The 26434-nt window shown below is 36.9% G+C and overlaps 4 protein-coding genes across 4 annotated transcripts; all 4 read left to right on the top strand.

Annotated features, from left to right (window-relative positions):
- The first annotated feature begins 4191 nt into the window (after positions 1-4191).
- On the top strand, positions 4192-10700 carry LOC147277095 (zinc knuckle (CCHC-type) family protein). Its single transcript, XM_086255036.1, has 4 exons — positions 4192-4351; positions 7394-7606; positions 8606-8698; positions 9872-10700. The coding sequence occupies exons 2-4, from the start codon at positions 7482-7484 to the stop codon at positions 10422-10424; spliced, it is 771 nt and encodes a 256-aa protein (XP_086111162.1). The 5' UTR covers positions 4192-4351; positions 7394-7481; the 3' UTR covers positions 10425-10700.
- Positions 10701-14980: 4280 nt separating this feature from the next.
- On the top strand, positions 14981-18575 carry LOC147277096 (endoglucanase 24-like). Its single transcript, XM_086255778.1, has 4 exons — positions 14981-15488; positions 16784-17083; positions 17343-17504; positions 17658-18575. The coding sequence occupies exons 1-4, from the start codon at positions 15075-15077 to the stop codon at positions 18264-18266; spliced, it is 1485 nt and encodes a 494-aa protein (XP_086111904.1). The 5' UTR covers positions 14981-15074; the 3' UTR covers positions 18267-18575.
- A 1993-nt stretch (positions 18576-20568) lies between these two features.
- Positions 20569-22724, top strand: LOC147277097 (uncharacterized). The gene is made up of 2 exons (XM_086255099.1): positions 20569-20723; positions 21957-22724. Exons 1-2 carry the CDS (start codon positions 20714-20716, stop codon positions 22682-22684), a joined length of 738 nt encoding a protein of 245 aa, XP_086111225.1. The 5' UTR covers positions 20569-20713; the 3' UTR covers positions 22685-22724.
- Positions 22725-23674: 950 nt separating this feature from the next.
- On the top strand, positions 23675-26422 carry LOC147277098 (fructose-bisphosphate aldolase 1, chloroplastic). The gene is made up of 6 exons (XM_086255414.1): positions 23675-23949; positions 24459-24728; positions 24833-24942; positions 25046-25136; positions 25517-25786; positions 25923-26422. The coding sequence occupies exons 1-6, from the start codon at positions 23773-23775 to the stop codon at positions 26199-26201; spliced, it is 1197 nt and encodes a 398-aa protein (XP_086111540.1). The 5' UTR covers positions 23675-23772; the 3' UTR covers positions 26202-26422.
- The last annotated feature ends 12 nt before the right edge of the window (positions 26423-26434 follow it).

Here is a 26434-nt window from a genome sequence, read left to right on the forward strand (position 1 = left end):
TGAGTATCTGACCAAAAAATAAAATGATGTATTAACTGAGTAGAATAGAAGACAAGGAGAGGGAGCCAACTGCCACAGAGAAGAATTGCTTGCGTATGCAAAAGGAGTTTTCGTGGCTCCAGTCTTTGATTTCGACGTGGGCAGATTAGTCAGCAAAAAAAACTAAAAGCTCTAACCTTTTTTGGTTGAAACCACAAAAATCGATGGGTAATACTGGGAGTACCATCTAAGTGTACTATTTTTATAATAGAAATGGGCCTCATTTGGGTGGGTTTTACTTGGTGAAGCCCACTTTTTTTATAGAAAGATGATATATTTAGATGGTATAGTTAAATGATATATCTAGCATTTTCTAAAATCGATATATGCTTGATTCTTCCTTTAAGACAATTTTTCTTGGTGTCACTTATAATTATTGAATAATTATTTTTGTGAAAGGGCTAATGAATGATTATAATTTATAATTAATGAAGCACAAATCCAAGGCTCCAAAACTCAAACGTGTCACTCTATGAGCTTTTATCTCTATTATAAAGTCAAAACAAATTTTTTTTTACTATAAACTTTACCAAAATTTGAATTGCTATTATTATCTTCAAAAACGCTCTAAAGCTAACTGTTTAAATTACACAGTGCTAACCACCATTTTGAGTCAACTACACAATGTTATCTTACAATTCAAACGATTCAAATATCATTCTTACAAAAAAAATCATTTAATCGGAAATTATTTAGCGATTTGATTATCATCACAATAAGCTTATTTATAGTTGATTAAACGATTCATGATGTAATTAATTTTTTGCAATGATAATTTTTGAATATGGATATAAAAAATAAGGCTTATTCACACCATTGCTCCCTATAAGATACATTTTTTCTCACTTTGCCCTCTGAAACTTAAATCTTCTCAAATTGTCACCTGAACTTCACACAGTTGTTGCAAAAGACCATATGCCGTCAATTTTTCTGTTAAAATAGCTGACGTGGCACCTATATGGCATGAGTGAGACCTTTTTTTAGTTATGTAAGATCCATGTGAACAAAAAAAATAATAACAAATAATTTTTAAACTAAAAAATAATAAGATCCATGTCAATTTTTTATAATGTTTTGTGTTTACATGGATCTTACATAACTAGAAAAGGGTCTCATCCATGCCATATAGGTGTCACATCAGTTTTTTAAAAAGAAAAATTGACAGAGTTGACGACATATAGTCTTTTGCAACAACTGTTTGAAGTTCAGGTGACAAACTGAGAAGATTTAAGTTTCAGGGGACAAAGTGAAAAAAAATGTATCTTACAGGGGGCAATGGTGTGAATAAGCCAAAAAATAAACGGTTCATGAAGCCGACCAACAAGGTCGGTTACCGCCTGTTTCGGTGGAATTTGGTTTCAGAGAGAAAGAGGAGAGGGGCAGGAAAGGTTTGTCGGTGACTTTGGTAGAGGCACGGGAGGTCGAAGTTGCGTGCATGCATGAAAGGAATGCTCGACGGTGGTAGTAGAGCTAGTGGCATGGAAGAACGAAGTCGAGCTTTGCTGCTGGCGAGGTGAGCTTGGGTGCGACGCGGGCGTTGCCTGCACTTTGGGGTGGTGTGACCTGCACGGGAGAAGCCATTAAGCTTTGTCGGCTGCAAGGAAGCTCGATAGCGGGAGGGAAAGATGGAGAGACTGAGAAAGAGGTGTTGGTCGGGTAACCTGCAAAACCAGCCTGGGTTGCTGGTCTCATAGAAGCTAGCGAGAGAGAGAGGTGTTGTCCATTAATTGCCACTGTCAAGCAGTGGCAATTATTGCAATTGCTTGACAGTGTCAATTTGCCCATTTAAAAAAAAAAAACACGAAAAAAATATAACATGGGCTTTATTTATATAAATTGGACATATTTATCATTGCAACCAAGGAATGAAATTTCGAAATTTTCGGCGAAATTTCGTTTTTTTGGGTCACCGAAATTTTATCACATACCCAATTATTTTCGGTAATTGTTTCGGCGAAATTTCGACGAAATCAGCGAAATTGGCGAAATTTCGAGAAATTTCGGCTGGGTTTGGAGGAAAAGGAGCTGGGAGGGGCTGGGTTTGGGGGAAAAAGGGGCTGGGAGGGGCTGGGTTTGGGAGGGTGTCTCAGGGATGAGCTGGGTTGGGGGGAAAGAGGCAGGGGGCTGGTGCTTGGTGGGGAAGAAGAAGAAGGAGAGTCATGGGCAAGGAGGAAAAGAAAAGAAGAGAGAAAGAAGACTGAAGAAGAAGAGAAAGAAGACTGAAGAAGAAAGAAGACTGAAGAAGAAGAGAACGAAGACTGAAGAAGAAGAGAAAGAAAGAGTCACGGGTAAGCCAATAGAATTCAGAAAAATTAATTAGAATCCCAAATCCCAATTAATCGATCTTGCCATTCTTATCCAAAATAGGGGCCGGTGAGGGGTCCAAAGCATGCATGTAAGAAACGCATGGTTGAGAGTAGAGGCACGTGTCAAAGACCCACCCAACTTGTAATTGAAACTCTCTGCACTTGGCAGTGCCACCTTCTTTTCTGACTCATATTTGGCACTGCACAGTAGAGTATTAGGATGTGCTAAGTGGAAGCATGAGAGGAAGCAATCAATGTAGCCGTTTCAACCTCATAACTCACTCTCTCTCTCTCTACATAATGATAATGTTATTTGTCATATGAGAGGTAGAGGAAGGAAAAAAAAAAAAAAAAAAAAAGACATGCCAACATACTGTCATGCCTAGGTAGAGGAGATAGGATTTGATGTGGGTTACAATTTATTGACAAGAAATGACAAAAAGCAACAAGATTCTATCAATAATTTTAACTAAAATGGAATTCCCACCACTCATGGTCAAGCAAATGAATGACCATCATGGCATCAACGTATATTGCTTACAAAGTTACAAGTTAACTTAAAAGTAAAAAGAAGGAAAGAGACAAAAAAGAAAAGAAAATGAAGGAAAGAAAAATAAAAAAGAAAAGGAATGAAAGAAAAAAAGAAAAAAACAAAGAAAAAAAAAAGAGAAAAAAACAAAGAAAAAACTTTAGAGTTGATTGGAGTTTGAGGCCTTTGGGCAATTAGAAGAAAAAAATGGTTTGGGGTTTCGTGTAGTTGTTTTTAAATCCTAAACCCTAAAACACTTTTATATAAAAAATAATTAAAAATACCATAAAGGGCCTAAATCATAATATCTTATACCATATGGTCTATATTTTAAAGAACATACAATATATAGGGTTTAGTGCATAGATTATAGAGTATTAGGGTATATAGAGTATATAGGGTTTAGTATTAGGGTTAGTGTATAGATTATAGAGTATAAAGAATATACTGATTTCATTTATTCATTATACTAATTTTGTTTAACAGTATTTGCCTCCAACGCGTATTATATCACATGAAACCTATTATATAATTTGGTTTCTTCAATGTTTTTTTATTAGTATAGTAGATAATATGTTAAATAAACATATGGTCAAGTTTCATTCAAAATTTCCGTATTTTGATAACAATTTCCGTCGTTTTTGTCTAATTTTGTCGAAATCGAAATTTTAATCGAAATTTCCACGAAAATTTCCGTCGAAATTTCCATCGAAAATTTCCTCGAAACCGAAATTTTACTCCTTGATTGCAACCTTTTAGGTGAGTTTGTTTATCATTAAAGGATGTAAAATGAACTTTAGAGTAATTTGCTCTAAAAGTTAAGTTTGATATTTCTTAACTATAAACAGATAGTATTAAATTATAAATTGAAATTTAAAGCAAACGGGATATTAAACGGAAAGTAACCCGAAAGGCTGAAAAAAAAAAAAAAAAAAACTTGCATGTTCCCGTAATAGGGGATATGGCATCTCTCCCAAGAGATAGACATGGACAAAAATGAGAAAAAGAGAAGATAGAGAGTGGGGGAGGGGAAGAGAGACAAAGACAAAGATAGAGATTGGGAGGGAGGGCCACCTCTCCTATTACGCCCCGTGATAGGCAAGTCTTTCTCGAACAAATATGGATGTGAGAAATTTGAAGGTAAAAAATCACCCTTCGCGATCCCCAAACAGCGAGCCAAGTCATTTTGGGCCCAATAGGAAGATTGGGCTTCCAAGGTGAGCACATAAACTGTAGTCGGGCCACATAGCAGCTCAACTCTTATAACGAAAGACGACTCGAGGCGCGTGCTCTACAAGTACAATCAATACTCAGCAGCTCTGCGCCCACGAATCGCAGTCTCGAAGTGCTCTCTCTCTCTCTCTCTCTCTCTCTCTCTCTCTCTCTCTCTCTCTCTCTCGGTCCGTGAATTTCTGTACTTTCTTTCAGCTCTCGAAGTCACGGTAGCACCGGCCATTCGTATAGCCCTTTGGCTCAGGTTCATTCTTCTCTTTCACTGCACCTTCTCTCTCATTTACGATTTCTAGGGTTATTATGGCTAATCTTGTTCAATGTAATAAACTGGAGTGTAGTTTATTTTTTGGGTTTGATGCGTAATTTTTCTTTTTTCTGAATTTGGTTTCTTTGAGCTGTTGATTTCCTGTGTTTTGAATCTGGGAGTGCTTGATTTGATTTTTAAGGGTTTCATCGTTATAGTAGTACAATACCAAGAGTATACTTCAAAAATGCTCGCTTAAACCTTACATTTCTGAAGTTATAGCCATATTATAGCTTTCTTTTACGATGTATTGTGTGAATTCAAATATACGTATTTGCACTTGCCTGAGAGTGACAATTGAATATGCATACTCTTAGAAAGTGGGAATTATACTTCAAAAATGCTCGCGTAAACCTTACATTTCTGAAGCTATAGCCATATTATAGCTTTCTTTTATGATATATTGTGTGAATTCAAATATACGTGCACTTGCCTGAGAGTGACAATTGAATATGCATTCTCTTAGAAAGTGGGAATTGATGGACAAGCAGTAGATGGTTAGGCCAAGACTTGGGGCTAGGTTATAGAAAATCTTATGACCAATACCCATAAATAAATTATTGCAGAAAGTGTGGTGAACTTGTTTGTGTCATGAATCATTCAGAAGTTATACTAACAAAGTGCCACCTTAAATTGGTTAGAATGATTGGAAGAAGAATAGCTTTGTTTCAAGAATGGTCTGGTGGTTCTTGGTTCATTAATGAGAAAAAAAATGAGAACTCTTTGTTTTTGAAGGCAGAAGAAGAATAGTGTGTCTCTTTAAAGTGGAATTCATCTTTTGATTTGTCCTTTAACATCACGACCTCCCCTTTCTTTTGACCAGTGGATCCTCAATTGCAAGGGCATCCTTTTGCTGCTTCTCCCTACCCCCAACTTCTTCAGTGAAACTGCCCTTTCCAGAAAATCATGTTTACCGCTATTAGACGTTTGATACAATCAAAAGGAATTAGTTCCTTTTCATTTCAAATCATTTACTGATTGTTGGGAATTGAAAGTAAATCTGCACTCTCCTGTAGAAGCCTCTCCTAATTTGCATCATGCAAAGCTTCCAATTGCCTTTGCCACTTTCATTTGTTTTTATTTATTTCCATTGTATTTTATCTTTTTGGTTGATCGTGGGAAGATATGATGCGCTTTTCTCCAACCATTTAATAGTTTTCATCAGACACTTCTACCTCCTTACATCACCATGATTTTATATTGTTGCAAGATCATTCTGGAAGCATCAGAGTGTGTTTGAGGACAAAAGCAGAAGGAATATTTTTGTTTTTTTTTTTAATGAAGGCTTTTATGTTCAGTGGATGAAAGAGGTGGTTACAAATGGGTTAAAAGACGGGATTTTCTTCTTGAGTATGGATAGGCAAAGAAGGAAAGATTGATCATGCAATATCATACATTGATTATATATTTAGGGGCCTATGGATCTTGATTTATGCTGGCATTATTTCTATGTAGTGAATTAACACCCTTTCCCGTGACCTTATTCTTTGATGTATTCTAGGATTAGACAATTAGCAAACACACACAATAACAGCAACAAGAAAGCAATAAAGAACACCAAGATTTGTTCTCAAGGTTCGGCTAACTTTGCCTACGTCCCTGTGTGATCCTTAGAGAATCACAGCTGCACTATGTATAGAATAACATTACAAGAACTTATTGAAACCCTAGACTACCCAACTCTCAGCCGCTCTCTTCTCTCTTGCACAAATAGCTCTCTTGTGTTTTTCCCTCTTGAAAAACCTCTCTCTTGAAGTCACTCACCCTTAAGTCTCTAACCCGAGTCTCCCTTTGAGTTTTCCCTTGAAGTCTCTAGCTATTCTCTTTCTATGAGACTTGTAGTAGCCTATTTATAGAGCATAGGCTTACCACTTACAATATGGATTCCTAAACCTAATAGAATTAGGTAATTCACCTATTAGCTAATTCTATTCCCTTGTACATAAGGAAAACCCTTTAGAACTCTTTCCCACACTAAGAAAGTCTTGTGTAAGTCCTCTTTGTCTTCCAAAACCGTACCCTACTAGGAAACCCAAAATCTTCCCCAAAACTCGACTCTCTGACTTCGGGCGACCGGTCAGCCATTCCTAGAAACTCCGACGAGTCAAAATCACAACATTCTATACATACCTATACTTTAAAAAATGTTGTTGACCTTCCAGGGGCTCAAAAACTCTAAAGTTAATTGTGGTTTTGTTTGGAATCATGGGAAACTTTCATAAGCTCTTTGAAGTCTTCAAGTTTACTGTTGATGTCCATTTTAACGTCTAGATGACGAGATGCTGATTAGAACAGGGTGGACTTTGTAATGGCTGCAGATTTTCACAATGGCGAGATGCTGCCAGCTCACTGGCTGTCCTTGTGGTTCTCTTCAATAAGAGGCCCTTCTAAATTCCCCGGAGTTACAATTTGGTTTACTCCTATAGTTGTGGGAGAGTGTCTTTCCTATTCCAACCTGCAGCTTAAAACATTCCTATTTGTCCAATGAGGAACCAGTCACACTTGTTTCTTCTAACTTTCCTGTTTTACTACTTTAGGCTGCTTTCAAATGATTTCATCTGTTTAGATGGTTTCAAGAAGTTGGAGTTTATGTAGAGTCTGTCTGTTTATGTAGGCTTGAGTTAATGGAATGCCTGATTGTTTGCAATAGATGCTTGACTTTCTTTTGAAGGAAGAGGCTGAGAAACAGGGTATTTAGTAACTGGGCTCTGAGTGTGGTGGTATTTTATTCTTATGGGATGGATTGCTTGTTGAAATTTTTCTGTGCTTGGTGTTTTATGTTATGAAGGAAAATAGTTGGTATCTGGGCTCTGAGTGTGGTGGTATTTTATTCTTATGGGATGGATTTCTTGTTGAAAATTTTCTGTGCTTTGTTGGGATTTGGTGTTTTCTGTTATGAAGGGAAAGTAGTCGGTATGGTTTTGACACATGGATATGATCTTGGGTGTGGTTGTAATGTGGGTGTGGTTGTGATGTGGACAGGGAGGAGGCAGCGGCTGTGTGGTGTTGGTTGTGGTGGTGTTTTTTACTCAAATCAGTGGAGCTAGGTGTTAATAAGAATAAATTTAACATGAGTTCCGACAGCAGGAGCCGAAGCAGGAGCAGGAGCAGGAGCCCTACGGATCGTAAGATCCGTTCTGATCGCTTTTCCTATCGTGATGCACCTTACAGGAGAGATGGTCGTCGGGGTTTCAGGTTTTCTGGCTTTTGTCCATTATTTTATATCTTGTCTTGTCTTTATAAATGTGGGTATAAGGAGAAAGTAATCTCTCAACATGATTTCATTGGAGATGGTTTGGAATCTTATTATCAACTGTATGTGTTGAGTAAGACCTCTACCTGAATATTGCCTTTGAAGACCTTTTAAAGTTGATATTTCATAATGTTGCTTCTGGATAATAACGTTTGTACATTTGTTTGGAGCTTTGTAAGTTTTCAAATATAAAAGTCAATCCTAATTGATTGTTTAACTACATACTTTAGTGTAAATAATCTTGGTTGTAGAGGTAACTTTGTCTATGTTAGTGGTGCATAAAAGTTGTATGGATATTAACTTTTGCATTTTCAATTATTTTTAGCTCAGTACATGTGTTAACTCCTTAAATACTTGTGCAACTCATTGGGAATTTTTTCTAAACTTTCAGTGTGCATGGTATATTTACTTTCATGTTTTGAACTTTTGGCTGTGCATGTTTCTTTTGGGTGAGAAAGGGTGATTGTGCATGTTTCTTTATGTGACTATGGCTCTGGTTCTTCTTGATGAGATAATGTAAGACATTTAACCATTTTTCTTCCCCCAGTTTGTTTTGACTGGGATAATTGTTTTTTTGTTTTTTTATAAATAATTTGACACAGAAAAGGTCTTCTTTTATGGATATCTTATCTGTATTTGAAGTATTTAATAGCATGCCTCCCCCCCCCTTTTTTTGGTGGGAGAGAGGGGGTGCCTTGTTTTGCTTTCTCTTTCTCTGAGTTCCACCAGGTTTTCTAGTGTTTTGTTTATGTTTTGGCTTCCGTTGATGGATTACAATGTTATCCTCCAAATAATTTTCTACTTTTTTTATGACCTTTTCTTTTTAATTTGCATGATTAATAAGTGATAACCATGAGAAGTTTACAATTTAAGTTGTGAAATTGCAATGCCATTATTTTCTTCTTGGAACTTAATGTATTATTATTATTTTTTTTTGCCAGCCGAGACAATTTGTGCAAGAACTGCAAACGACCGGGCCATTATGCTAGAGAATGCCCTAATGTTGCAATTTGTCACAATTGTGGTCTTCCTGGGTATGGAAACTCATTCTGCCATTCATTATAATCTTTTTATTATTTTTTTATTAGCCATTCATTATATTCTGGTGTTTATTTCTTTTCTGGGGGTCCAGACTTCCTAGATAGTTGAAATCCATGAAAATCAAATTTTGACTAGTTAATAGCCCAAACATCCATTTCCTGAATATGTGAATTTGAGCCTATGGCATTTAACACTGCCTCTTCTGTCTCTACCAGGACAGATGCCTCTGCTTCTGCTACCAAGTGTTCTATTTCTATCATAATTTTACCAATAATTCCTAAACTTCTGTTTATACCCCCATTTTTCTGTCTAGAAATTATTGTCACTTCCAAAATCAAGATCCACTCAAGTTCTTTACCAACTCCTCCCTCCTTTTCTATCTTCAACAGTTAAAAAACTATTGCCACCATTCAGTAGTGTCAGTAAATTTTAACACCACAGGCTTGCCCCCATTAATGCCACTATTGTCATAACCTTTTTGACATTACCACAGCTACTACTTTATGCCTCACAACCACCCTAGTTACTGTCTTTCTTGGTTAAACTTATTCTTCTCTGTTTCCACCTCAGTGTCACCTCTGCCTCTACTACTGTTGTATCCATGTTTTCCCTTGTACCACATTAGACAATAACAAGTAGCAGCCAGCAATAACACTTTTAAATCCCTCCTCCTTTAACTGTAATTCAAGAGTATGACCAAAATAAATTCAAAAGAAAAAACCGAAAATTCAAGAAAAATATGCATGGTCCCCACCAATAACAAGGCATCAATACGTGACAATGTGTCAATTTTTTGGTATTTTGTGAGGCCAGTCTCCATACTGTTAGGAGTGAGGATTGCTTTAATATTTAAGCATTATCTCTCTCTCTTGAGATTGGTGATGGAAAGAAGTTAAAATTTAGAGACTTGCACGATTTAGACCTATTTAGACAATTTAGAATGTTATATTTTCCATTTTAAGCAAAGTAGCAGTACCTTGTGGTGAAAATGGTGGGTAAATTATTTGTGTCATTGCTTCAATAAGGTTGCATGGTTTCTTATCTCATGATGACCTGCCTCATCCAGATGTTTCTTTGTTTCATTCTTTCCTTTAAAAAAGAAAAAAGAAAGATGCTTATATGTATCATGACATAGTTGTAATTGTGCCATTCAAATATTTCACTAGGCACATTGCTTCGGAGTGTACCACAAAGTCACTATGTTGGAACTGCCGGGAACCTGGTCACATGGCCAGTAACTGCCCAAACGAAGGCATCTGCCACACTTGTGGTAAGGCTGGACATCGCGCTAGAGACTGTACAGCTCCCCCAATGCCACCTGGGGACTTGAGGTTGTGCAACAACTGCTACAAGCAGGGTCATATTGCAGCTGACTGCACAAATGAGAAGGCATGTAACAACTGTAGGAAGACGGGTCACCTAGCACGTGATTGCCCGAATGAACCCATCTGCAACTTGTGCAATGTATCTGGGCATGTGGCCAGACAGTGCCCCAGAGCCAACATGTTGGGAGAGCGGGGAGGTGGAGGTGGAGGTGGAGGTGGAGTTCGCAGCAGTGGTTACCGTGACATTGTATGTAGGAACTGCCAGCAACTTGGGCATATGAGCAGGGATTGCATGGGCCCCTTGATGATCTGTCACAACTGTGGGGGACGAGGACACCTGGCATACGAGTGCCCTTCTGGCAGATTCATGGACCGCTACCCCAGGAGGTACTGACAGGTGGAAGATCATATGACCGCATTTACCTTTTGCCTTGAACAATCGTTTTGATTTAGGTTTTAGATTGAAGATTGAAACTTAAGATCATGAGGAGTCGGATTGAGACTTTATCTCGTAGGATGTGGTTCTGTTAATGCGGAGTATTGTTTTGCATTAGATCTTGATTGACTTAGTATGATTATTTCTGAATTTTTGGCAACTACAAATAAGAACTGTATGCTAATTGTTTGTGTCGCCTGATGATATGATGCCTGCAAATTTATGTTTTTAGTTTCTTGTTTGTGTAGGAAGGAAGCTGTTTTGTGCACATAGGCACAACTATCATCTTTAGTTTCAGAGTCCAGGTTTAGAGACTGTTTTGTTTTGCTTGAATTATATCATCCTGCCAACTACTCACATCCAACTACACTCCACCTTTACAACTCTTCTCTCACATTTAAACACAGTGTGGGGTCCATTTTGTGTGTGTGCCTATATATATATATATATATATAGGTGATTCAAACTCAGAGCCTTGTATACAGGGGTAAATATTTATAATCATTAGAGCTACACACCCAATTTGTACTAGCCTACTTTAACAAGTGCAAATCTGCACATGAACAAAACTCAAACCTCTTGACTGAGATGACAAAAATTAAGCTCTTGGACATGTAGTGCTAGTGTTACTCAATGGAACTAACATGTATTTAGTTACCCAAACTTGAATTTCTCATTTTGCATTGAGTAAGAAGGAACGTGGTTGTAGAAAAGCAGTTTAATTAGCGTAACAGACTCTTTCAACATTTTTTTTTTCTCTGTTTTTTGGTTGCTACTTGCTAGAATCCTAGAAATAAAGGACTGTCTTTAACTTGTATAGTTGTATCTATGGCAAAGTCACCCACCCATCACAAGCCCTTTAACAAAGTGCCATAAAGATTCATCAACTTTTTCCTACCCCCAACTGATAACAGTTATATACTTCACTCATCCAAGCATCAGCCTAACTGTTACCTAATGCATTTGTAGAAAAGCAAGCACCACCCTCACCCATATATACATACATGCAATTAATTGGACCGGCATGCGGATTCCACTTGCAAAGCAAATTGATTGTAAAGAAAAAATGGAAAAGACCAACACTTTTTGTTTTATTTTAACCACCAACACTTTAATAAAATAACATTAATTTTACTGGCACGTATTTGAGTTATATGGCCAATAACATGTAGAAATAACACTCTATCAATATATCACGTAGTGTTATCATCACACATAATAATTATTCCAATAAGACATATTATGAATATAAAGTGTCGAAAATTTAGCGCATACATATAAGATAATATTTTATTGTTTTATTATGAATCTAGACCAAACATTGAGTAAATAGTTAACCCAATTCACATTTAAATCAGTCTAATAATATAATATTATTATGTTATCACATTGTCTAGAAAAAAAATATATCAATATGTATATTAATTGTTTAACTTATCACAGATGGATAACAATCTATGCAGACCACTTTACACTACACAAGAGTAAGGGTACAACAGAACTGAAAATTGTTTATAAAAAATCATTGCTAGTGATGTACAGATTGCCTCAGAATTGAATTCATCTGTAATGGCGGCAATGTTGCTCCCACCAACAATTAGCGTGCCATACGATCACATTCACCTAATCTATCTGTGCAAACATGGTATAATCATTATTTTTGTTGTTTTGCTTACAAGCACTGATAATAATATATATATATATATATAAAGAAATAATTAATAATAGCAAGGTGTTAAAATATGTTCACTAGTTTTGTAGTATGACCAATTGACCATATATGCTAACCAGATAAAATTGGTTGTATTCATTTGTGAAAACTGAATACAGAAAAATGAAAAGTGAAAATTACCCTTTTTTTCCTTTAATGGGTATAAAAACTAGTCTTAAGGGAGTGAGTCCCAAGAAATATTCGGGCAACCTGATCAATTTTTCCCATTTTTTTTCTTCTAATTTTTCCAATAAATTTTCTCTAGTAATAGTTGAATAAAGTTCACCCAATACATATGCTTGCATTAATGAGCTCTTATGTTCAAGTTTGGTCATATGCAAAGTGAGTCTTCACGTACACTAAAGTCACAAACGATACCTTTCTTAATTTGGTATGTCAAATTGTCAATATGAGCTTGATCCATGGACATATCAGTATATCACCATTATCTTCCTAGGATAAAAGGCTAATGTAAGATAAAAGGCTCTTTACATCCATCCATGTATATATACGCACACTGACAAACACATAAACACATATGCATGCATTTTGTGCTCGAGTGTCAAACTTGAGTCTTTTAATTGATCATATTAAATGACCTCACATCTACCCAACCTCTCCATTGATCATATAGTATTTGGCAACACTCACATATATCACGGACTATCACTTATACATTTCATTTTAAGGTACACATTGAGACATTTGCAAGGTGGATGGTGAGATATCGCAAAGTGGACTTGAGGAGGCATCACATTGTTGATGTAAAAACATCGCATGGTGGATGTTGAGGCATCGCACGATGGACCTTAGGCATCACAGGGTGGGCCTTGAGGCCTTTGAAGGGTCACGTAAGGCATCACAAAGTGCATTGATCTTGAGTCATTCCAAGATTTTGAGATAGGCATCTTGTGACATTCAGAGGTATAATGTGTACTTTGATACAAAAAATTTTACTTAAACTTGATAATAGTAAAATCAGAGTGGGCCTTGAGGCCTTTGAAGGGTCACATAAGGCATCCCGAGGTGCACCTTAAGTCATCCCAAGGTTCCGAGATGCACACCTTGTGACATTCTGAGGTGTACATGATTTTCAGAGGTGTAATGTGCACCTTGATACAGAAAAATCTACTTAAACTTGATAATAGTAAAATCACAAGGTGGGTCTTGACTTGAGACTTTGAAGGGTCACGTAAGGCATCACAAGGTGCACCTTGAGTCATCCCAAGGTTTCGAGATGAGCACCTTGTGACATTCTAAGGTGCACATGACATCCAGTGATGTAATGTACATATTGATATAGAAAAATTTACTTTAACTTGATAATAATAAAATCATACAAAAAATTATGTATTTATTCAATACTTCTTACAAGACATATTAAGAAATAAAAAAAGTCATTTTCGACATAATAATAGTAGTTAAACAGCTACGTCTTGTCAAAATTGAGTTATTCGTATTTGATACTAACTCAACTTATTTAATATTTATATTAGGGTGTGATATATGAGTTAATTAAGCAAAATAATAAATGATCAATTTAAATTCGTTAAACTTTGTGTCGGGTTCAACTTATGTTATCATGTCTTGTTAAAAATTTTCGATCTCCAGACAAACAGTACTCAGATCAAAGTCTCTCTCATGTTGCTTATGTTTAACAGTTTGAGGATGAACTAAATGAGACAGAACCTAATTCCCAAAGCACTTTCTTTTCTTTTCAACTGCCATTAATTCTTAGTTGCATTTGAAGCAAATCATATTCCACAAACTAACAAAGTACTAGTTTCACTAAAAGCGCATGATATTGAGTGTAAGCACCGCCCCTCTTGGCTGCCTTGGACAAGGAGATAAGAATCTTTTCTGCATCTCTTTGTACTCGTTGGCTTTATGTGTGTGTTACCAGAAAGAAATCAGAAATCAGAAATCAGAAATGTTATTTTGGGAATTAGAGATACTTTTTTTTCTTTTGGTTTGGGAATAAAAAATGTGGGTGAGAGCAAATAACATGTCAATTGTACATGTGAAAAAAGGTAACGACCCTATTAGCTGGCCTATCATATACTACTGTAAATGTGTCCATATACTGTAAATGTGACCCTATTAGATGATTTAAATGTTAAGAGTTTTGTTTTTATGATTTATATTGTTGCTGTTCCTACCTTTTAGATGCATATGGATGTGGATGCAACTTAATAATATATTCCTATTCAATTTTGCATAATCACTTATTCAATGTAAAGCAATTACACTTACACTTATCCAAACAATTCTTAACAAACACAATACTACAAAAATATAAACAAAAATCCCAACTACACCATCTAAGAAAAGTCAAGAAGATCCACTAAACTTGAATTCTAAGACAAAAACTTATATTTTGTGAACCACACACACCTTTAATTAGTTCTTTCACTCCACTTGTATGATAATTTTGTTGGAGGAATTAATCCTCATTCCCCAATTTAATCCCAAACTTAAAACAGAAAAATGGAATAACTAAAAAACACTACTGTCTCACTTTAATTTGGCACTTTGTCCCCACACAAAAAAAAAAAAAAAAAAAAAGAGCATAATTCAGGAGTATTGTGCACTGATCACACACATAATCAATCAAACCCCGTTTCATTTTTTGTGTAACGCATGTGACTCTCACTGACACTCTATGGTTTTCTCTCTCTCTCTCTCTCTCTCTCTCTCTCTCTCTCTCTCTCTCTCTCTCTCTCTCTCTCTCTCTCTCTCTCTCTCTCCCTTCCCCGTGACACTAACCCCCCATATCGCACCATATATAAATTAACAATGCATCACTCACCATACCAAACCAAATCAAACCTCACACAAAACACTATTACTAAAGCCCCCCAAAAAAAAAACGAACCCCACTTAAATAAAACAAGAAAATGAGGTTCTCATTCTCTCATTTTCTTGTTTTTGTTCTTCTCCTAATTATAGAACTCCCGAATTGTGCAACAAGTCATGACTACCAGGACGCATTGTCCAAGGCCATCCTCTTCTTCGAGGGCCAGCGCTCGGGCGTGCTTCCGCGCGACCAGCGCCAAGCGTGGCGCGGGGACTCGGGCCTGAGCGATGGCTGGACGTACAACACGGACCTGACGGGCGGGTACTACGACGCGGGGGACAACGTCAAGTTCCATTTCCCGATGGCGTTCACGACCACAATGCTGGCGTGGAGTGTGATTGAGTTTGGGGAGTTGATGCCGGGGGGTGAGCTCAGAAATGCTCTGGTGGCGATTCGTTGGGCCACCGATTACTTGCTCAAGACTGTGTCTCAGCCCAACAGGATTTTTGTGCAGGTAAGGTGGAAAAAGGGTGTTTTAAGTGGTTGTGAGTGGGTGGGAATAGTTAATGTCTTTTGTTGAATTGCTAACTATAATATTATTTCTATCATTTCAACTGAATATTTTACCTTTAATCTTTAATTTTTTGTTTTTTCACGATATATAGCATGTATATAAAAGAAATAAGCATGTAAAATATATACATATATTAGTTTTATAAAAAAAATTTAATCAAAAAGTGGATGAATATGAAAAATGATATATAAGATAAGTTGAGTTGAGATAATAAGAATAATTTTATTCCTGCACAGAAAAATGTGACTTGTGTGGACTAGGTGAGTGACTCATTAGGTTCAGATATTTGACCCTTTCGACTGCTGTGGCCCCAGTTTTATCTAGAAAATCTGAAGGGTTGGGAAAGATTTTATATTTATTTTGACGATCCCTCTGAAGTGTGTGCATTGCATCTCCCTAGCAAACAAGTTTTTAGTACAATCCAGTCCTTTGAGTTTATCGAAATCGGTGAACTCAGCATCAAGATATAGCTTCCTCTTATTCACAAGTATCAAGTATCTCTATTTTGTTATGCTTTACACGTTAGGTTTCCCCAATTTGAAGGTTTTCTTATTGACATGATATGATGGTATTTTAGATGCCTAAATGAAATACTATACCACATCAATTGAAATCTAAAACTATAGTATTTGTTTTTGTAATTGCAGTTAACTCTAGGTACTCATAACTCGCCCAAAGGTCAATAATCACAATATTAATGTCATTAATTTTGAATGGTAAACACTTCTAGCTAGTAGCTACTCATAACTCGCCCATTTATTTTTTGAAACTTACCCATTATTAGAACCAATTAACACATCTCTAGCCTCTAGGTAGATGAAGAGACCACACACCCTCAAAATAGTACATACTTGCAATTCTCTTTTTCAGTATTGTGGTTTTCTCTATATGAAACTTTGAATATTATTAGACCTCTAGCAATTAACTTTTCCAAAAAATATCATCCAAGGATTACCAATTGTCTTAATCATGTGATGAGTGGACGATAGACTATAATGTCGGTACAACTTTTTCACCTCAAAGTCCGTGACTTGCATGGAGAGTATGAGACAATAATCAACTGTCCTTCATCAAGCTTAATGCTCCACATAGATAGGACAAAATATAATTATCCTCAAAATCCCAAGTCCAACGCGCAGAGAATGCGCGTGTATACAGTTACCCCACTAATTAATGATTATTAATTAGCAATTTTTGTGAGGGTTTAATTAACTTAATATGTTCTTATGAAATAGGTTGGGGACCCTATCATAGACCACAACTGCTGGGAAAGACCAGAAGACATGGACACAGCCAGGACTGTTTATGCCGTGGACTCACCCAATCCGGCTTCGGACGTCGCCGGGGAGACAGCAGCTGCTCTAGCGGCGGCATCCATGGCATTCCGGTCCTCGGACCCCGGATACTCGGACACATTGTTGAGAAATGCCAGAAAGGCCTTTGAGTTGGCTGATACTTATAGAGGAGCTTACAGTGACAATTCTAATGTTAGAGATGGTGTCTGCCCATTTTATTGTGATTTTGATGGGTACCAAGTAAGTCCAACCTCACAATCCATGACTTTTACTCCAAATTATACATATGATCAATATTATTTTTTAAAAGGGATTAATATAATATTATCATGAAAACTCAATTTCTCAATCCCAACAAATTTTTATACTACATCAATTTAATACTAGTCTAATGTAGCATTCAAAATATCAACATATATGCATGATTAATTGAGACGGTATAAATATCAGCACTCTTACTTATTTGGATATTTGTATAAATTTTGTTGATGTTTGACAGGACGAGTTGCTATGGGGAGCAGCATGGCTGAGTAGGGTCACTCAGGATGGTGGTTACCAAGATTACATACAAAACAATGGCAAAACTCTTGGTGCCGAGGACAACATAAACGAATTCGGATGGGACAACAAGCATGCTGGCCTAAATGTTCTAATCTCCAAGGTCAGATTAAATTATTTCGACAAAATAATTGTTTTTATTGCTAAAACAACATCATCTTAAAATATAAGCAGTATCGAAAATATGAACGTACGATGTGAAATGTAGTACATAAAATCTAACTCTATGAAAACCATATATAAACTCCATTTTTAGGAAGTCCTAGAAGGCAAGATGTACAGTCTTGAGTCCTACAAGTCATCGGCTGAGAGCTTCATGTGCACCTTAATACCCGAGTCATCGTCCTCCCACATAGAATACACCCCCGGCGGCCTCATTTACAAGCCCGGAGGCAGCAATCTACAACATGTAACTTCCATCACATTCCTACTTCTGGTTTACTCCAATTACTTGTCGCGAACCTCGCAATCTCTCAACTGTGGGAACGTAAATGTCAGCCCGACGACCCTCCGAGCTATAGCTAAGAAGCAGGTTGATTACATTTTGGGTGACAATCCAATGCACATGTCATACATGGTTGGGTATAGTGACCATTTCCCACAACGCATTCATCATCGTGGATCGTCGTTACCATCCGTGAAGGACCATCCCCAACCCATTGCTTGCAAGGAAGGCTCAGTGTACTTCAACTCCTCAAACCCTAACCCTAATGTCTTGGTTGGAGCCCTAGTGGGAGGTCCTGGAGAAGATGATGTTTATGAGGATGATCGTGCTGATTTTAGAAAGTCAGAACCAACCACTTACATTAATGCACCATTTGTTGGTGTTTTGGCATACTTTGTGGCTAATCCCAATCCTTATTAGCCCAAATTTGATACAGCTCAAACACAGATCAATATTTTTGTACATAAACCACATCAGAATTTGAAACATAGGGAAGGAAACAAATTAATTGAAAGTGTCTCTAATCTTGGGAGACAAGAGAGAAGAGGCTTGGTAATTAGTGTTTGAAATTTTTATTATACTGTTATAGGTTTTTGAAGTCACAAAAATTTGTTGCGACTTTTTATCCTTTTTTTTTTTTTTAGAATTATTTCTTGTGGCTTTTTAAAGAGAATAAGAGGGGCTGGGTTTGTTCTATATGTAAAATTTAATGTATGTATGGCTTTGAGTCTGTAAAAAATAAATGAAATCAATCCTTTCACTCTTATAAGAAATTTTTTCAAAGTTTGTATCATTGTTTTCTGACACCCACAAATAGATACGTATATCTATTTTTGTACGGTGGGTTTAATATGCCAAGAGGCACACAAATTTCTCCCATTTCATGTTAATATTGTGCTTATGACTAAAATAACATCGGTATAGTGTTTAAGGCTAAATATACAAGATTTAGGACTCAATAGTTAAAGAATTTATATTAGAATATTATTAAATAGAAACTCGATCGAATATATGTCAGAACACAAATAAACACAATTTCAACAAAAATCCATAAATACTAGAGATCCAAACTCAGATTTACATCTTTCTATCATTCCATGTTCCAAATTAAGACAATTAATCCAAGTAATTAAGTTCCTAGACAAACTGCATGTGGAATCGAAAATCAAACAAAGAAGTGCACTGGCAAAGTTAATAAAAAGCAACAAAGAGAATAATCATGAACAAGCACAAATAATGCTTCCTAGAATTCAATTCAATTATTTATCTCATTTATTTAATTTGTTTTTTTGTTTCTTTGTGTTTTTGCTTAATTTTATAATTCAATGAAAGAGGTTTGTCTTGACTGCGGTGCTTGATCGAAGGACTCTCGATCTGCATGCACCTGAAAACTCCCATGGGTTTCGTGAAGTACAAAAACAACACGGGTCTTGTTCTTTTGTGAGAGAATGATTGAAGAGTTTGGGGCTCGATCATTAAGAACAACAAAAACATTAATCACGTACTCACACTTTGGTTTTGATCTTTTCTCTTTTTTTATTTTTTTTTGTTTTTTGTATATTGTTATTGCATATTATGGTAGAGGTTTCTCGTCCTTTATCCTCCATATACCCAAAGGCCTAAATACGCATCACTTCATCACCAATTACTCCAAAAAAGAATGGCACTGAGGTCTCTATTGTAGTACGTATTAATGGACCAACAGTTTCTTGAGCCGTTGGTACATAATACATTGATTGTATTTGTGACCTACCAATATTTAATTGCACCAAAAAACAGCTTGTGTTGCTAGTTGGTACCGATCATATTGATTAATTGGTCTCATAATTGGGTCCGTTTTCATGCCCTCCTCATAAAGAGTTCTCTTTTTGCGTGGTTTAACTTTAAACAAAATATGTTGTGAGAGATCTCAGCCCAAAAACAAAAAATTAAAGCTTGTTACGGGGACCATGGGATCAAATAAGCAGGAGTGTAACTAGGATGACTCCAACCTAGGCCTGTACAAATGGTCAAGGCTCGATGTGCCAACTCAAGTTCAATTTGGATTTTTTAAGTCATGGGCTGACCTAATTTTATTTTGAGCCCAACCCTAAACATGAACATTTACGTACTAAAAGAAATAGGTTTTCTACTATTTCAACATCTAAAAAATATAAAGTAAATTACCCTAAAATCTATTTTATAACCCTTAATAATAATTAAATTTATTTAAAAAATTAAAATGATAAATAGGTCTACTTTGTACAAATAAAATTCACATTATGTTTTTTTCATTGGATTTCTTTTATAAAAAAAACTGGGCAAACTGTCATTCTCATTGCCACTGTTTGATCATTGTCATTGTTTAATATTTTTTTGTGCAATTCAACTAGTTACTGTCGCACAGTGGCAATAATTTATATAAGTTGTTTTTTTTTTTTTATATTGTTACACAATGAAAATTGTTACTGTCCAACAATGTCATTGTTGGACAATGATGATTCTCCTGACACGAAAAAAAAAAAACAAGGGGCAATTCTCTTGATGCAAAAAAAAATTGTACTTTATTGAGATTTGATTTTTTATAATGGACCTTAAAAAAAAAAACCTAATTTCTAAAATGGACTTAAAAAAAAAAAACCCCTTATTCTTTTAGAATTTATAGAAGATAAAAAATGTTAAAAGTCCCATTTTAAATGTTTTTTTTTTTTTTTCAATATTTAGTCGACACCTGACCTGGCAAACAAAGATTTAGCAAATCCTCTTGATGCGTTGCTGGTTAATGCTTATTCGTTTCTTAAAGACCGCATCTTCGCCTTTCCAAACATTTCTTTCTCCTTCTCCCTCCAAATCCAATTCATTACCGCTTCTCAAAATTAGGGTTTTCAATGGCAGAAGGTAAGGGCTTCATGCCCCCCAAGTTTTCTTCTTCTTATTCGTTAATTAATTTCATATTCCTGTAATTTTCCCCAAAGGGTTTGGGGTTTTCGTCCAAGCTTGTTTTTTTTAAAGCACAAAACAGTTTGTATGAACTAAAAAATGAGTGAATTCTCTTTTCCGTTTGTGTTTAGTTGTGTATAAATGGGATGTTTATCACCCTGCTGAGTGAGGACTGCAAATTGCTTAATTTGAAAAGGTAGTTAATATAAAGCAGAGTATTGTTTAGTAGTTTTATCAAAATGTTTGAAAATCCTTAGTCTCCTTTGTTTCGTTAGAAAGTATTATTGGTGGCTTGGGTTGTAGTCGTAGTCTTTAAAAGGTTATGAGAAAGAGGAAGATTGTGTTAGGGACATTGCCTTGGGGTAAGTGGAGTTTTGATAAGTGAGTTATCACGTAATGATTTGTTCAATGATGAATCTGTTTTACTGATGTGGTTGTACAGCTGGGGAAATTTTCTGGTAGATTAATTATAGTTCTACTTCTACCTCGATCTCTTTTGCCCCAATACATAATTTGCACAGTTCTTTAAAGAATGAGTTAATTGTTGGTGTTAGAATTTCTACCAATGTTGAATCCTCTTTCATTGCTCCTCTTCTTGGTTTATTTAGTTCCTACCTTATTGGAGGGAGTATTTAACTGAAGCTCAACTGATCACAAAACAAACCCTTGTTCAAAACTTCAAACAACATATTTGGCTAAGGCACCCTGAGTGTACAATCACTCCCTTGTATACATTGTCATTTTGCTGTTCCTATCATCTGCTGGGCTTGTTTATTCCACTAGTATGAACTTCTATTTCCGATTATACTGCCTTCATTTACTTTTGGTTATTACATGTATGTGTAAATATGATGAATGAAGCCATGTTAGGTGTATTGGGTATAGTCCAAAAGGTTGCTTTGGGTGATGTCTAACCAACATACAGTGGTCCAAAATGAGCGGCAGCTACGTTCTTGTTTTTATTCAGTATTTTGCACTAATAGCTTTTATCTTTTGCCCTTTGGTATATTTTGGTTGCAAACTTTCATGTCAGAATGGAACAGGAAAACGAAAATTGGTATTTGAACATTCAGTATGAATTTGTATACTGACATAATATGTTCACATGTCAGCATAAATTGTTTTGCATTTGCGAAAATTTAGTGTGACTTATACTTATATCTACTGACATTGTTTCCCACAAATTTGTAGCTATGGATGTTGGAGATGAATTTATGGAAAGCACTATTTCTTCTCGTACTATAGATTCCATGCAGTCTATTCAGAAAGGCGAGGTACTTTCTCCAGAAGATATTTCTTGGGTTAATTCCTGCCTGACTAAAGAATCTGATATTTCGGATGATAACTGGGATTCTCTGAAAGGTGCCTTACTAGAAATCCTTGATTCTCAGCCTGAATCAGTCAGCTCTTCTTCACTTGTAAGTGATAGTTTTCATGGGGACACTGATTTTGAGATACTTCCTTCCAGTGAGGGGGCAGAAACGGAACGCTTCCCTAGAAGAGCTCTTAATGATCTTCTTTCTATTAGTGAAGAGTCAGAAAGAAGAGATGATGACACTCCATTCAATGATGATACTAATAATTTGCAGCCATTAACTTTTGCGGGAAATCCATTTTTGCCAGGTTACAATGATGACCTGAGAGTGACCGAAAACCTAGAATTTGGAGCCAAAATGGGTTCTTCGGCATCTGAGATGGAGCCTTCGAGTGAGGATATTTTCAGGGTTTGGGAATTGGATGTCCCGGTGGAGGAAGATGAACTTATTAAGCAGTTGAACAAGGCCCTCGAAGAAAGTTTGCCTCAACCGCTCCCATCAACTTTTGATTATTCTGATGTATGGAACGATTTGAAAGTAGATTCGGTTGATGATCTAATTGCTGGGATTGCAGACCTGTCATTGGATCAAAATTCCAGTTAAAAAATTCATTTTATATAAATTAGACTTTTATTTTGTTTGTTATGCTGTTGACGATTGGCTTCCTGTTATTTCACACTCTCACTGAAACATTGATGGGGCCTAATTGAGTTAAATAGGATCAGTCAAAACAGTTTTTTAAGATAGAAGTTTTCATGATTACAGTAAGTACCATATACCAATGTAGTTTTGGAAACTCTGTATTTGCTTCACATTATGTTTACTTGTGGAATGCTTTAGATTGATGACATTCTTCATTCATGGAAGACTTGATTCCAACTGAACTTTTCTTTCATCAGTCTACTTTGTATGTCAGAAGATTGATTTGTTATGACGAATCCTTCATATCATCATATGGTATGTTGAATCTTATTAATGCAACATAAAACGGCACGTTTAGCTCAACATCTTACCAAAAGGTGTCTGAAAGCGAGAACTAGAATGGTTTGTGTTAGTGCGAATCAGTACGAAGGGGCCTTAACCAGTCATTTACATTTACATCAACCATTCATCTCCTAGTTGGTGAGGGCCATTAGATTGGCCAGCTGACGTGGAAATGGTGAGCGATCACATGAAACAGCTGATGTGTAACATTCTCTGCCGTCCATGTGGCTATCACTGTCTCATCAAACCCTACAATTAAACCACAGCCATTAGTCAGTAAGAAGGGAAAAAACAAGCAAGAGAGGTCATAACAACCTCATATTTACTTTCCATTTCGGAGAGGAATCTCTTAGAACTGAGTCTCCTTTGGACTCTTCACATTGCAAGCGTCACACATTTGTCTGTATAGTAACAGAAAGAAAAGAAATATCGTTGGTTTTTTTTACAAGGTGAGCAAAAGTCCTCATGTCTGAACCACGTACGCAGGCTGCCAAGTCAGCAAGTGTTATCATCCAAATGGCGAACCCGCATTGGCCGGAGCACAACAGCCTCAAACTAGACATCTTTGATAATACACAGGACAATTATAAATACAGAGAGTAAGTGCATTTGTGGCAAAGAGCCCAAGTGAGCTTGGCAGAGGAGATAAGATTATATTACACTGCTCTCTAGCTAGCTCTCAGTAGACTGCTAACCAAGTTTCTACAATGGCATCTGCATCTCTCCTCAAGTCTTCTCCAGTTCTTGACAAGTCTGAGTGGGTGAAAGGCCAGACCCTCCTCCGCCAGCCTTCGGTCTCCTCCGTTGTCAGATGCCACCCCACTGCCCCCTCCGCTCTCACCATTCGTGCTGGCTCTTATGCTGAAGAGCTTGTCAAGACCGCTGTATGTTTTGCTTTACAACATTTCAATTACCATCTACAAAACATATGCATATATGCCTTTATGTCTTGCTCTCTGCTTGTCTAAATTTTTTTCTTAGCATATAAATGGTTCAAGTCATTAGTATCATCTACCCCACAAAATCTTAAAATCTTATGGAAATCTTACTTTTTCATACAGTTAGTTAGGTATGTTTTGTTACTATACAGTTAATATGAATCATTTTAAGTGATTTTTTGTTTAAATATGTGTAAATAACAGTCTCATAACATAATATAGCTATGCTAATAAATGAGACAGAGGCTCTTAAAATCTTATGAGAATTTTACTTCGTCAAATAGTTAGGCAGGTATGCTATTGTACTGTCAGTCTGAATCATATTACGCGGATTTTTGTTTGAACGAGTTGTATAAATCATACTCTGACAACATAACATAACTTTTGGAATGAATAGATGAGATTGAAGCTTTTAATGCTTGGAAATGATGATGTGTGGTTTTGGTTGGATATAGAAAACCGTTGCATCCCCAGGCCGTGGAATTTTGGCCATGGACGAGTCAAATGCAACCTGTGGTAAGCGTCTGGCCTCCATCGGCCTAGAGAACACCGAGGCTAACCGCCAAGCCTACCGTACCCTCCTTGTGACAGCCCCTGGCCTCGGCCAGTACGTCTCCGGCGCCATCCTCTTCGAGGAGACTCTCTACCAATCCACCGTTGATGGCAAGAAGATCGTAGATGTGCTCATTGAGCAAGGCATCGTTCCCGGCATCAAAGTCGACAAGGTAAGCAAGAAGCTGCAAGCATGTTTATAATGAAAGCATATATGATTAATATGTAATATGTTGAAAACTGCATGTGTTTGATAAATGGTGAATTATAACAACAGGGTCTGGTGCCCCTAACTGGTTCCAACGATGAGTCATGGTGCCAAGGTCTTGATGGGCTTGCTTCTCGCACAGCTGCTTACTACCAACAGGGAGCTCGTTTCGCCAAATGGTATGGATCGAATCTGAAATATTGTTCCTCATGTTTGTAGCTCTTCATGAAGTAAATTAATGAGAATGAAATGTCATGTAATGTAACCAAACTTTATATGTAGGCGTACTGTTGTGAGCATTCCCAATGGCCCATCTGCTCTTGCAGTAAAGGAAGCAGCATGGGGTCTTGCCCGCTATGCCTCCATTGCCCAAGTAAGAGAACTGAACTGTTATATGTTGTGTTCTTTAATTGGTTAGCAGTCAATAGTAATTTTGTATAGGGGTCAGAATTTTGGAAACGACGATTTCAGAACAATACCAAGTTAATGGGATTAGTGTTTGGTAAATTGTGTTCATGTCAACCCTTTTGACATGATCAATTATTGCCCGTATTCGTGTTGACCCAATTAGTCGAATTCTCATGTTTCAACTTGGCACAAATTGTCACACCTAATTTTGTTACTTGGCAAGTTTTGCTTTCATAATTGATTGATCAGTTACTATCAAATTTGCTTATAATTAGACAACAGGGTTAGTATTTTGGTGTCTAGTTTGGATGTGTTTCTGATTGAGAATGCTTCTTGATTGTTTAGGACAATGGGTTGGTCCCAATTGTAGAGCCAGAGATCTTGCTTGATGGTGAACATGGCATTGACAGGACCTTCGAAGTCGCCCAGAAGGTTTGGGCTGAGGTTTTCTTCTACCTTGCAGAAAACAATGTCTTGTTTGAGGGTATCCTCCTCAAGCCAAGCATGGTTACACCTGGAGCTGAGTGCAAGGAAAGAGCCACCCCTGAAAAGGTTGCTGACTACACCCTCAAGCTCCTCCACAGGAGAATCCCCCCATCCGTCCCCGGAATCATGGCAAGTCTAATAAAAAATTTTCCCTTGATATACATTGTTGGTTCATTTTATAACAACTTAAGATTTTGAGGTCTCGTAGTTGTCGAGCAAAGAAAATAATATCATGTACTAATCTTGGAATTGTGTCATTGAGCAGTTTTTGTCTGGTGGACAATCTGAGGTTGAGGCAACCTTGAACTTGAACGCAATGAACCAAGCACCAAACCCATGGCACGTGTCGTTCTCCTATGCCAGAGCACTCCAAAACACTTGCTTGAAGACATGGGGAGGCCGGCCAGAGAATGTGAAGGCCGCTCAGGAGACACTGCTCATCCGTGCCAAGGCCAACTCACTCGCACAGCTCGGCAAGTACACCGGAGAGGGAGAGTCAGAGGAGGCAAAGAAGGGTATGTTCGTCAAGGGCTATGTGTACTAAGTCATTTATGCCAAAGCTATAGATGATGAAGAACAGATGGAAGATAATGATGATGATATTGATGTTGATGGAGGAATGAAGACTAGGTTCTGTTAAATGTGTGTAATGCTTTATAGCCATGAACGACTATTTTTGTTGATGAACTTTTAGCAACTTAATAAGCTTCTTGATGATGAGTTAGTTAGCATGTACTTTATGAATCACATATTTTGATGCTTGAACTTTGCATCTTG

Source organism: Dryas octopetala, chromosome 8 (assembly GCF_963921425.1).
Source record: "Dryas octopetala chromosome 8, drDryOcto1.1, whole genome shotgun sequence".
Classification (NCBI taxonomy): domain Eukaryota; kingdom Viridiplantae; phylum Streptophyta; class Magnoliopsida; order Rosales; family Rosaceae; genus Dryas; species Dryas octopetala.

Excerpts from the sequence above, each read along its gene's own strand:
- LOC147277098 (XM_086255414.1), top strand. The coding sequence starts at position 23,773 with ATGGCATCTGCATCTCTCCTCAAGTCTTCTCCAGTTCTTGACAAGTCT. Across the intron at positions 23,950-24,458 it reads AAGAGCTTGTCAAGACCGCT|AAAACCGTTGCATCCCCAGG; the intron begins GTATGTTTTGCT and ends GGTTGGATATAG. Across the intron at positions 25,137-25,516 it reads GCTATGCCTCCATTGCCCAA|GACAATGGGTTGGTCCCAAT; the intron begins GTAAGAGAACTG and ends TTGATTGTTTAG.
- LOC147277096 (XM_086255778.1), top strand. The coding sequence starts at position 15,075 with ATGAGGTTCTCATTCTCTCATTTTCTTGTTTTTGTTCTTCTCCTAATT. Across the intron at positions 15,489-16,783 it reads CCAACAGGATTTTTGTGCAG|GTTGGGGACCCTATCATAGA; the intron begins GTAAGGTGGAAA and ends CTTATGAAATAG. Across the intron at positions 17,084-17,342 it reads GTGATTTTGATGGGTACCAA|GACGAGTTGCTATGGGGAGC; the intron begins GTAAGTCCAACC and ends GATGTTTGACAG.
- LOC147277095 (XM_086255036.1), top strand. The coding sequence starts at position 7,482 with ATGAGTTCCGACAGCAGGAGCCGAAGCAGGAGCAGGAGCAGGAGCCCT. Across the intron at positions 7,607-8,605 it reads GATGGTCGTCGGGGTTTCAG|CCGAGACAATTTGTGCAAGA; the intron begins GTTTTCTGGCTT and ends TTTTTTTGCCAG. Across the intron at positions 8,699-9,871 it reads CACAATTGTGGTCTTCCTGG|GCACATTGCTTCGGAGTGTA; the intron begins GTATGGAAACTC and ends ATATTTCACTAG.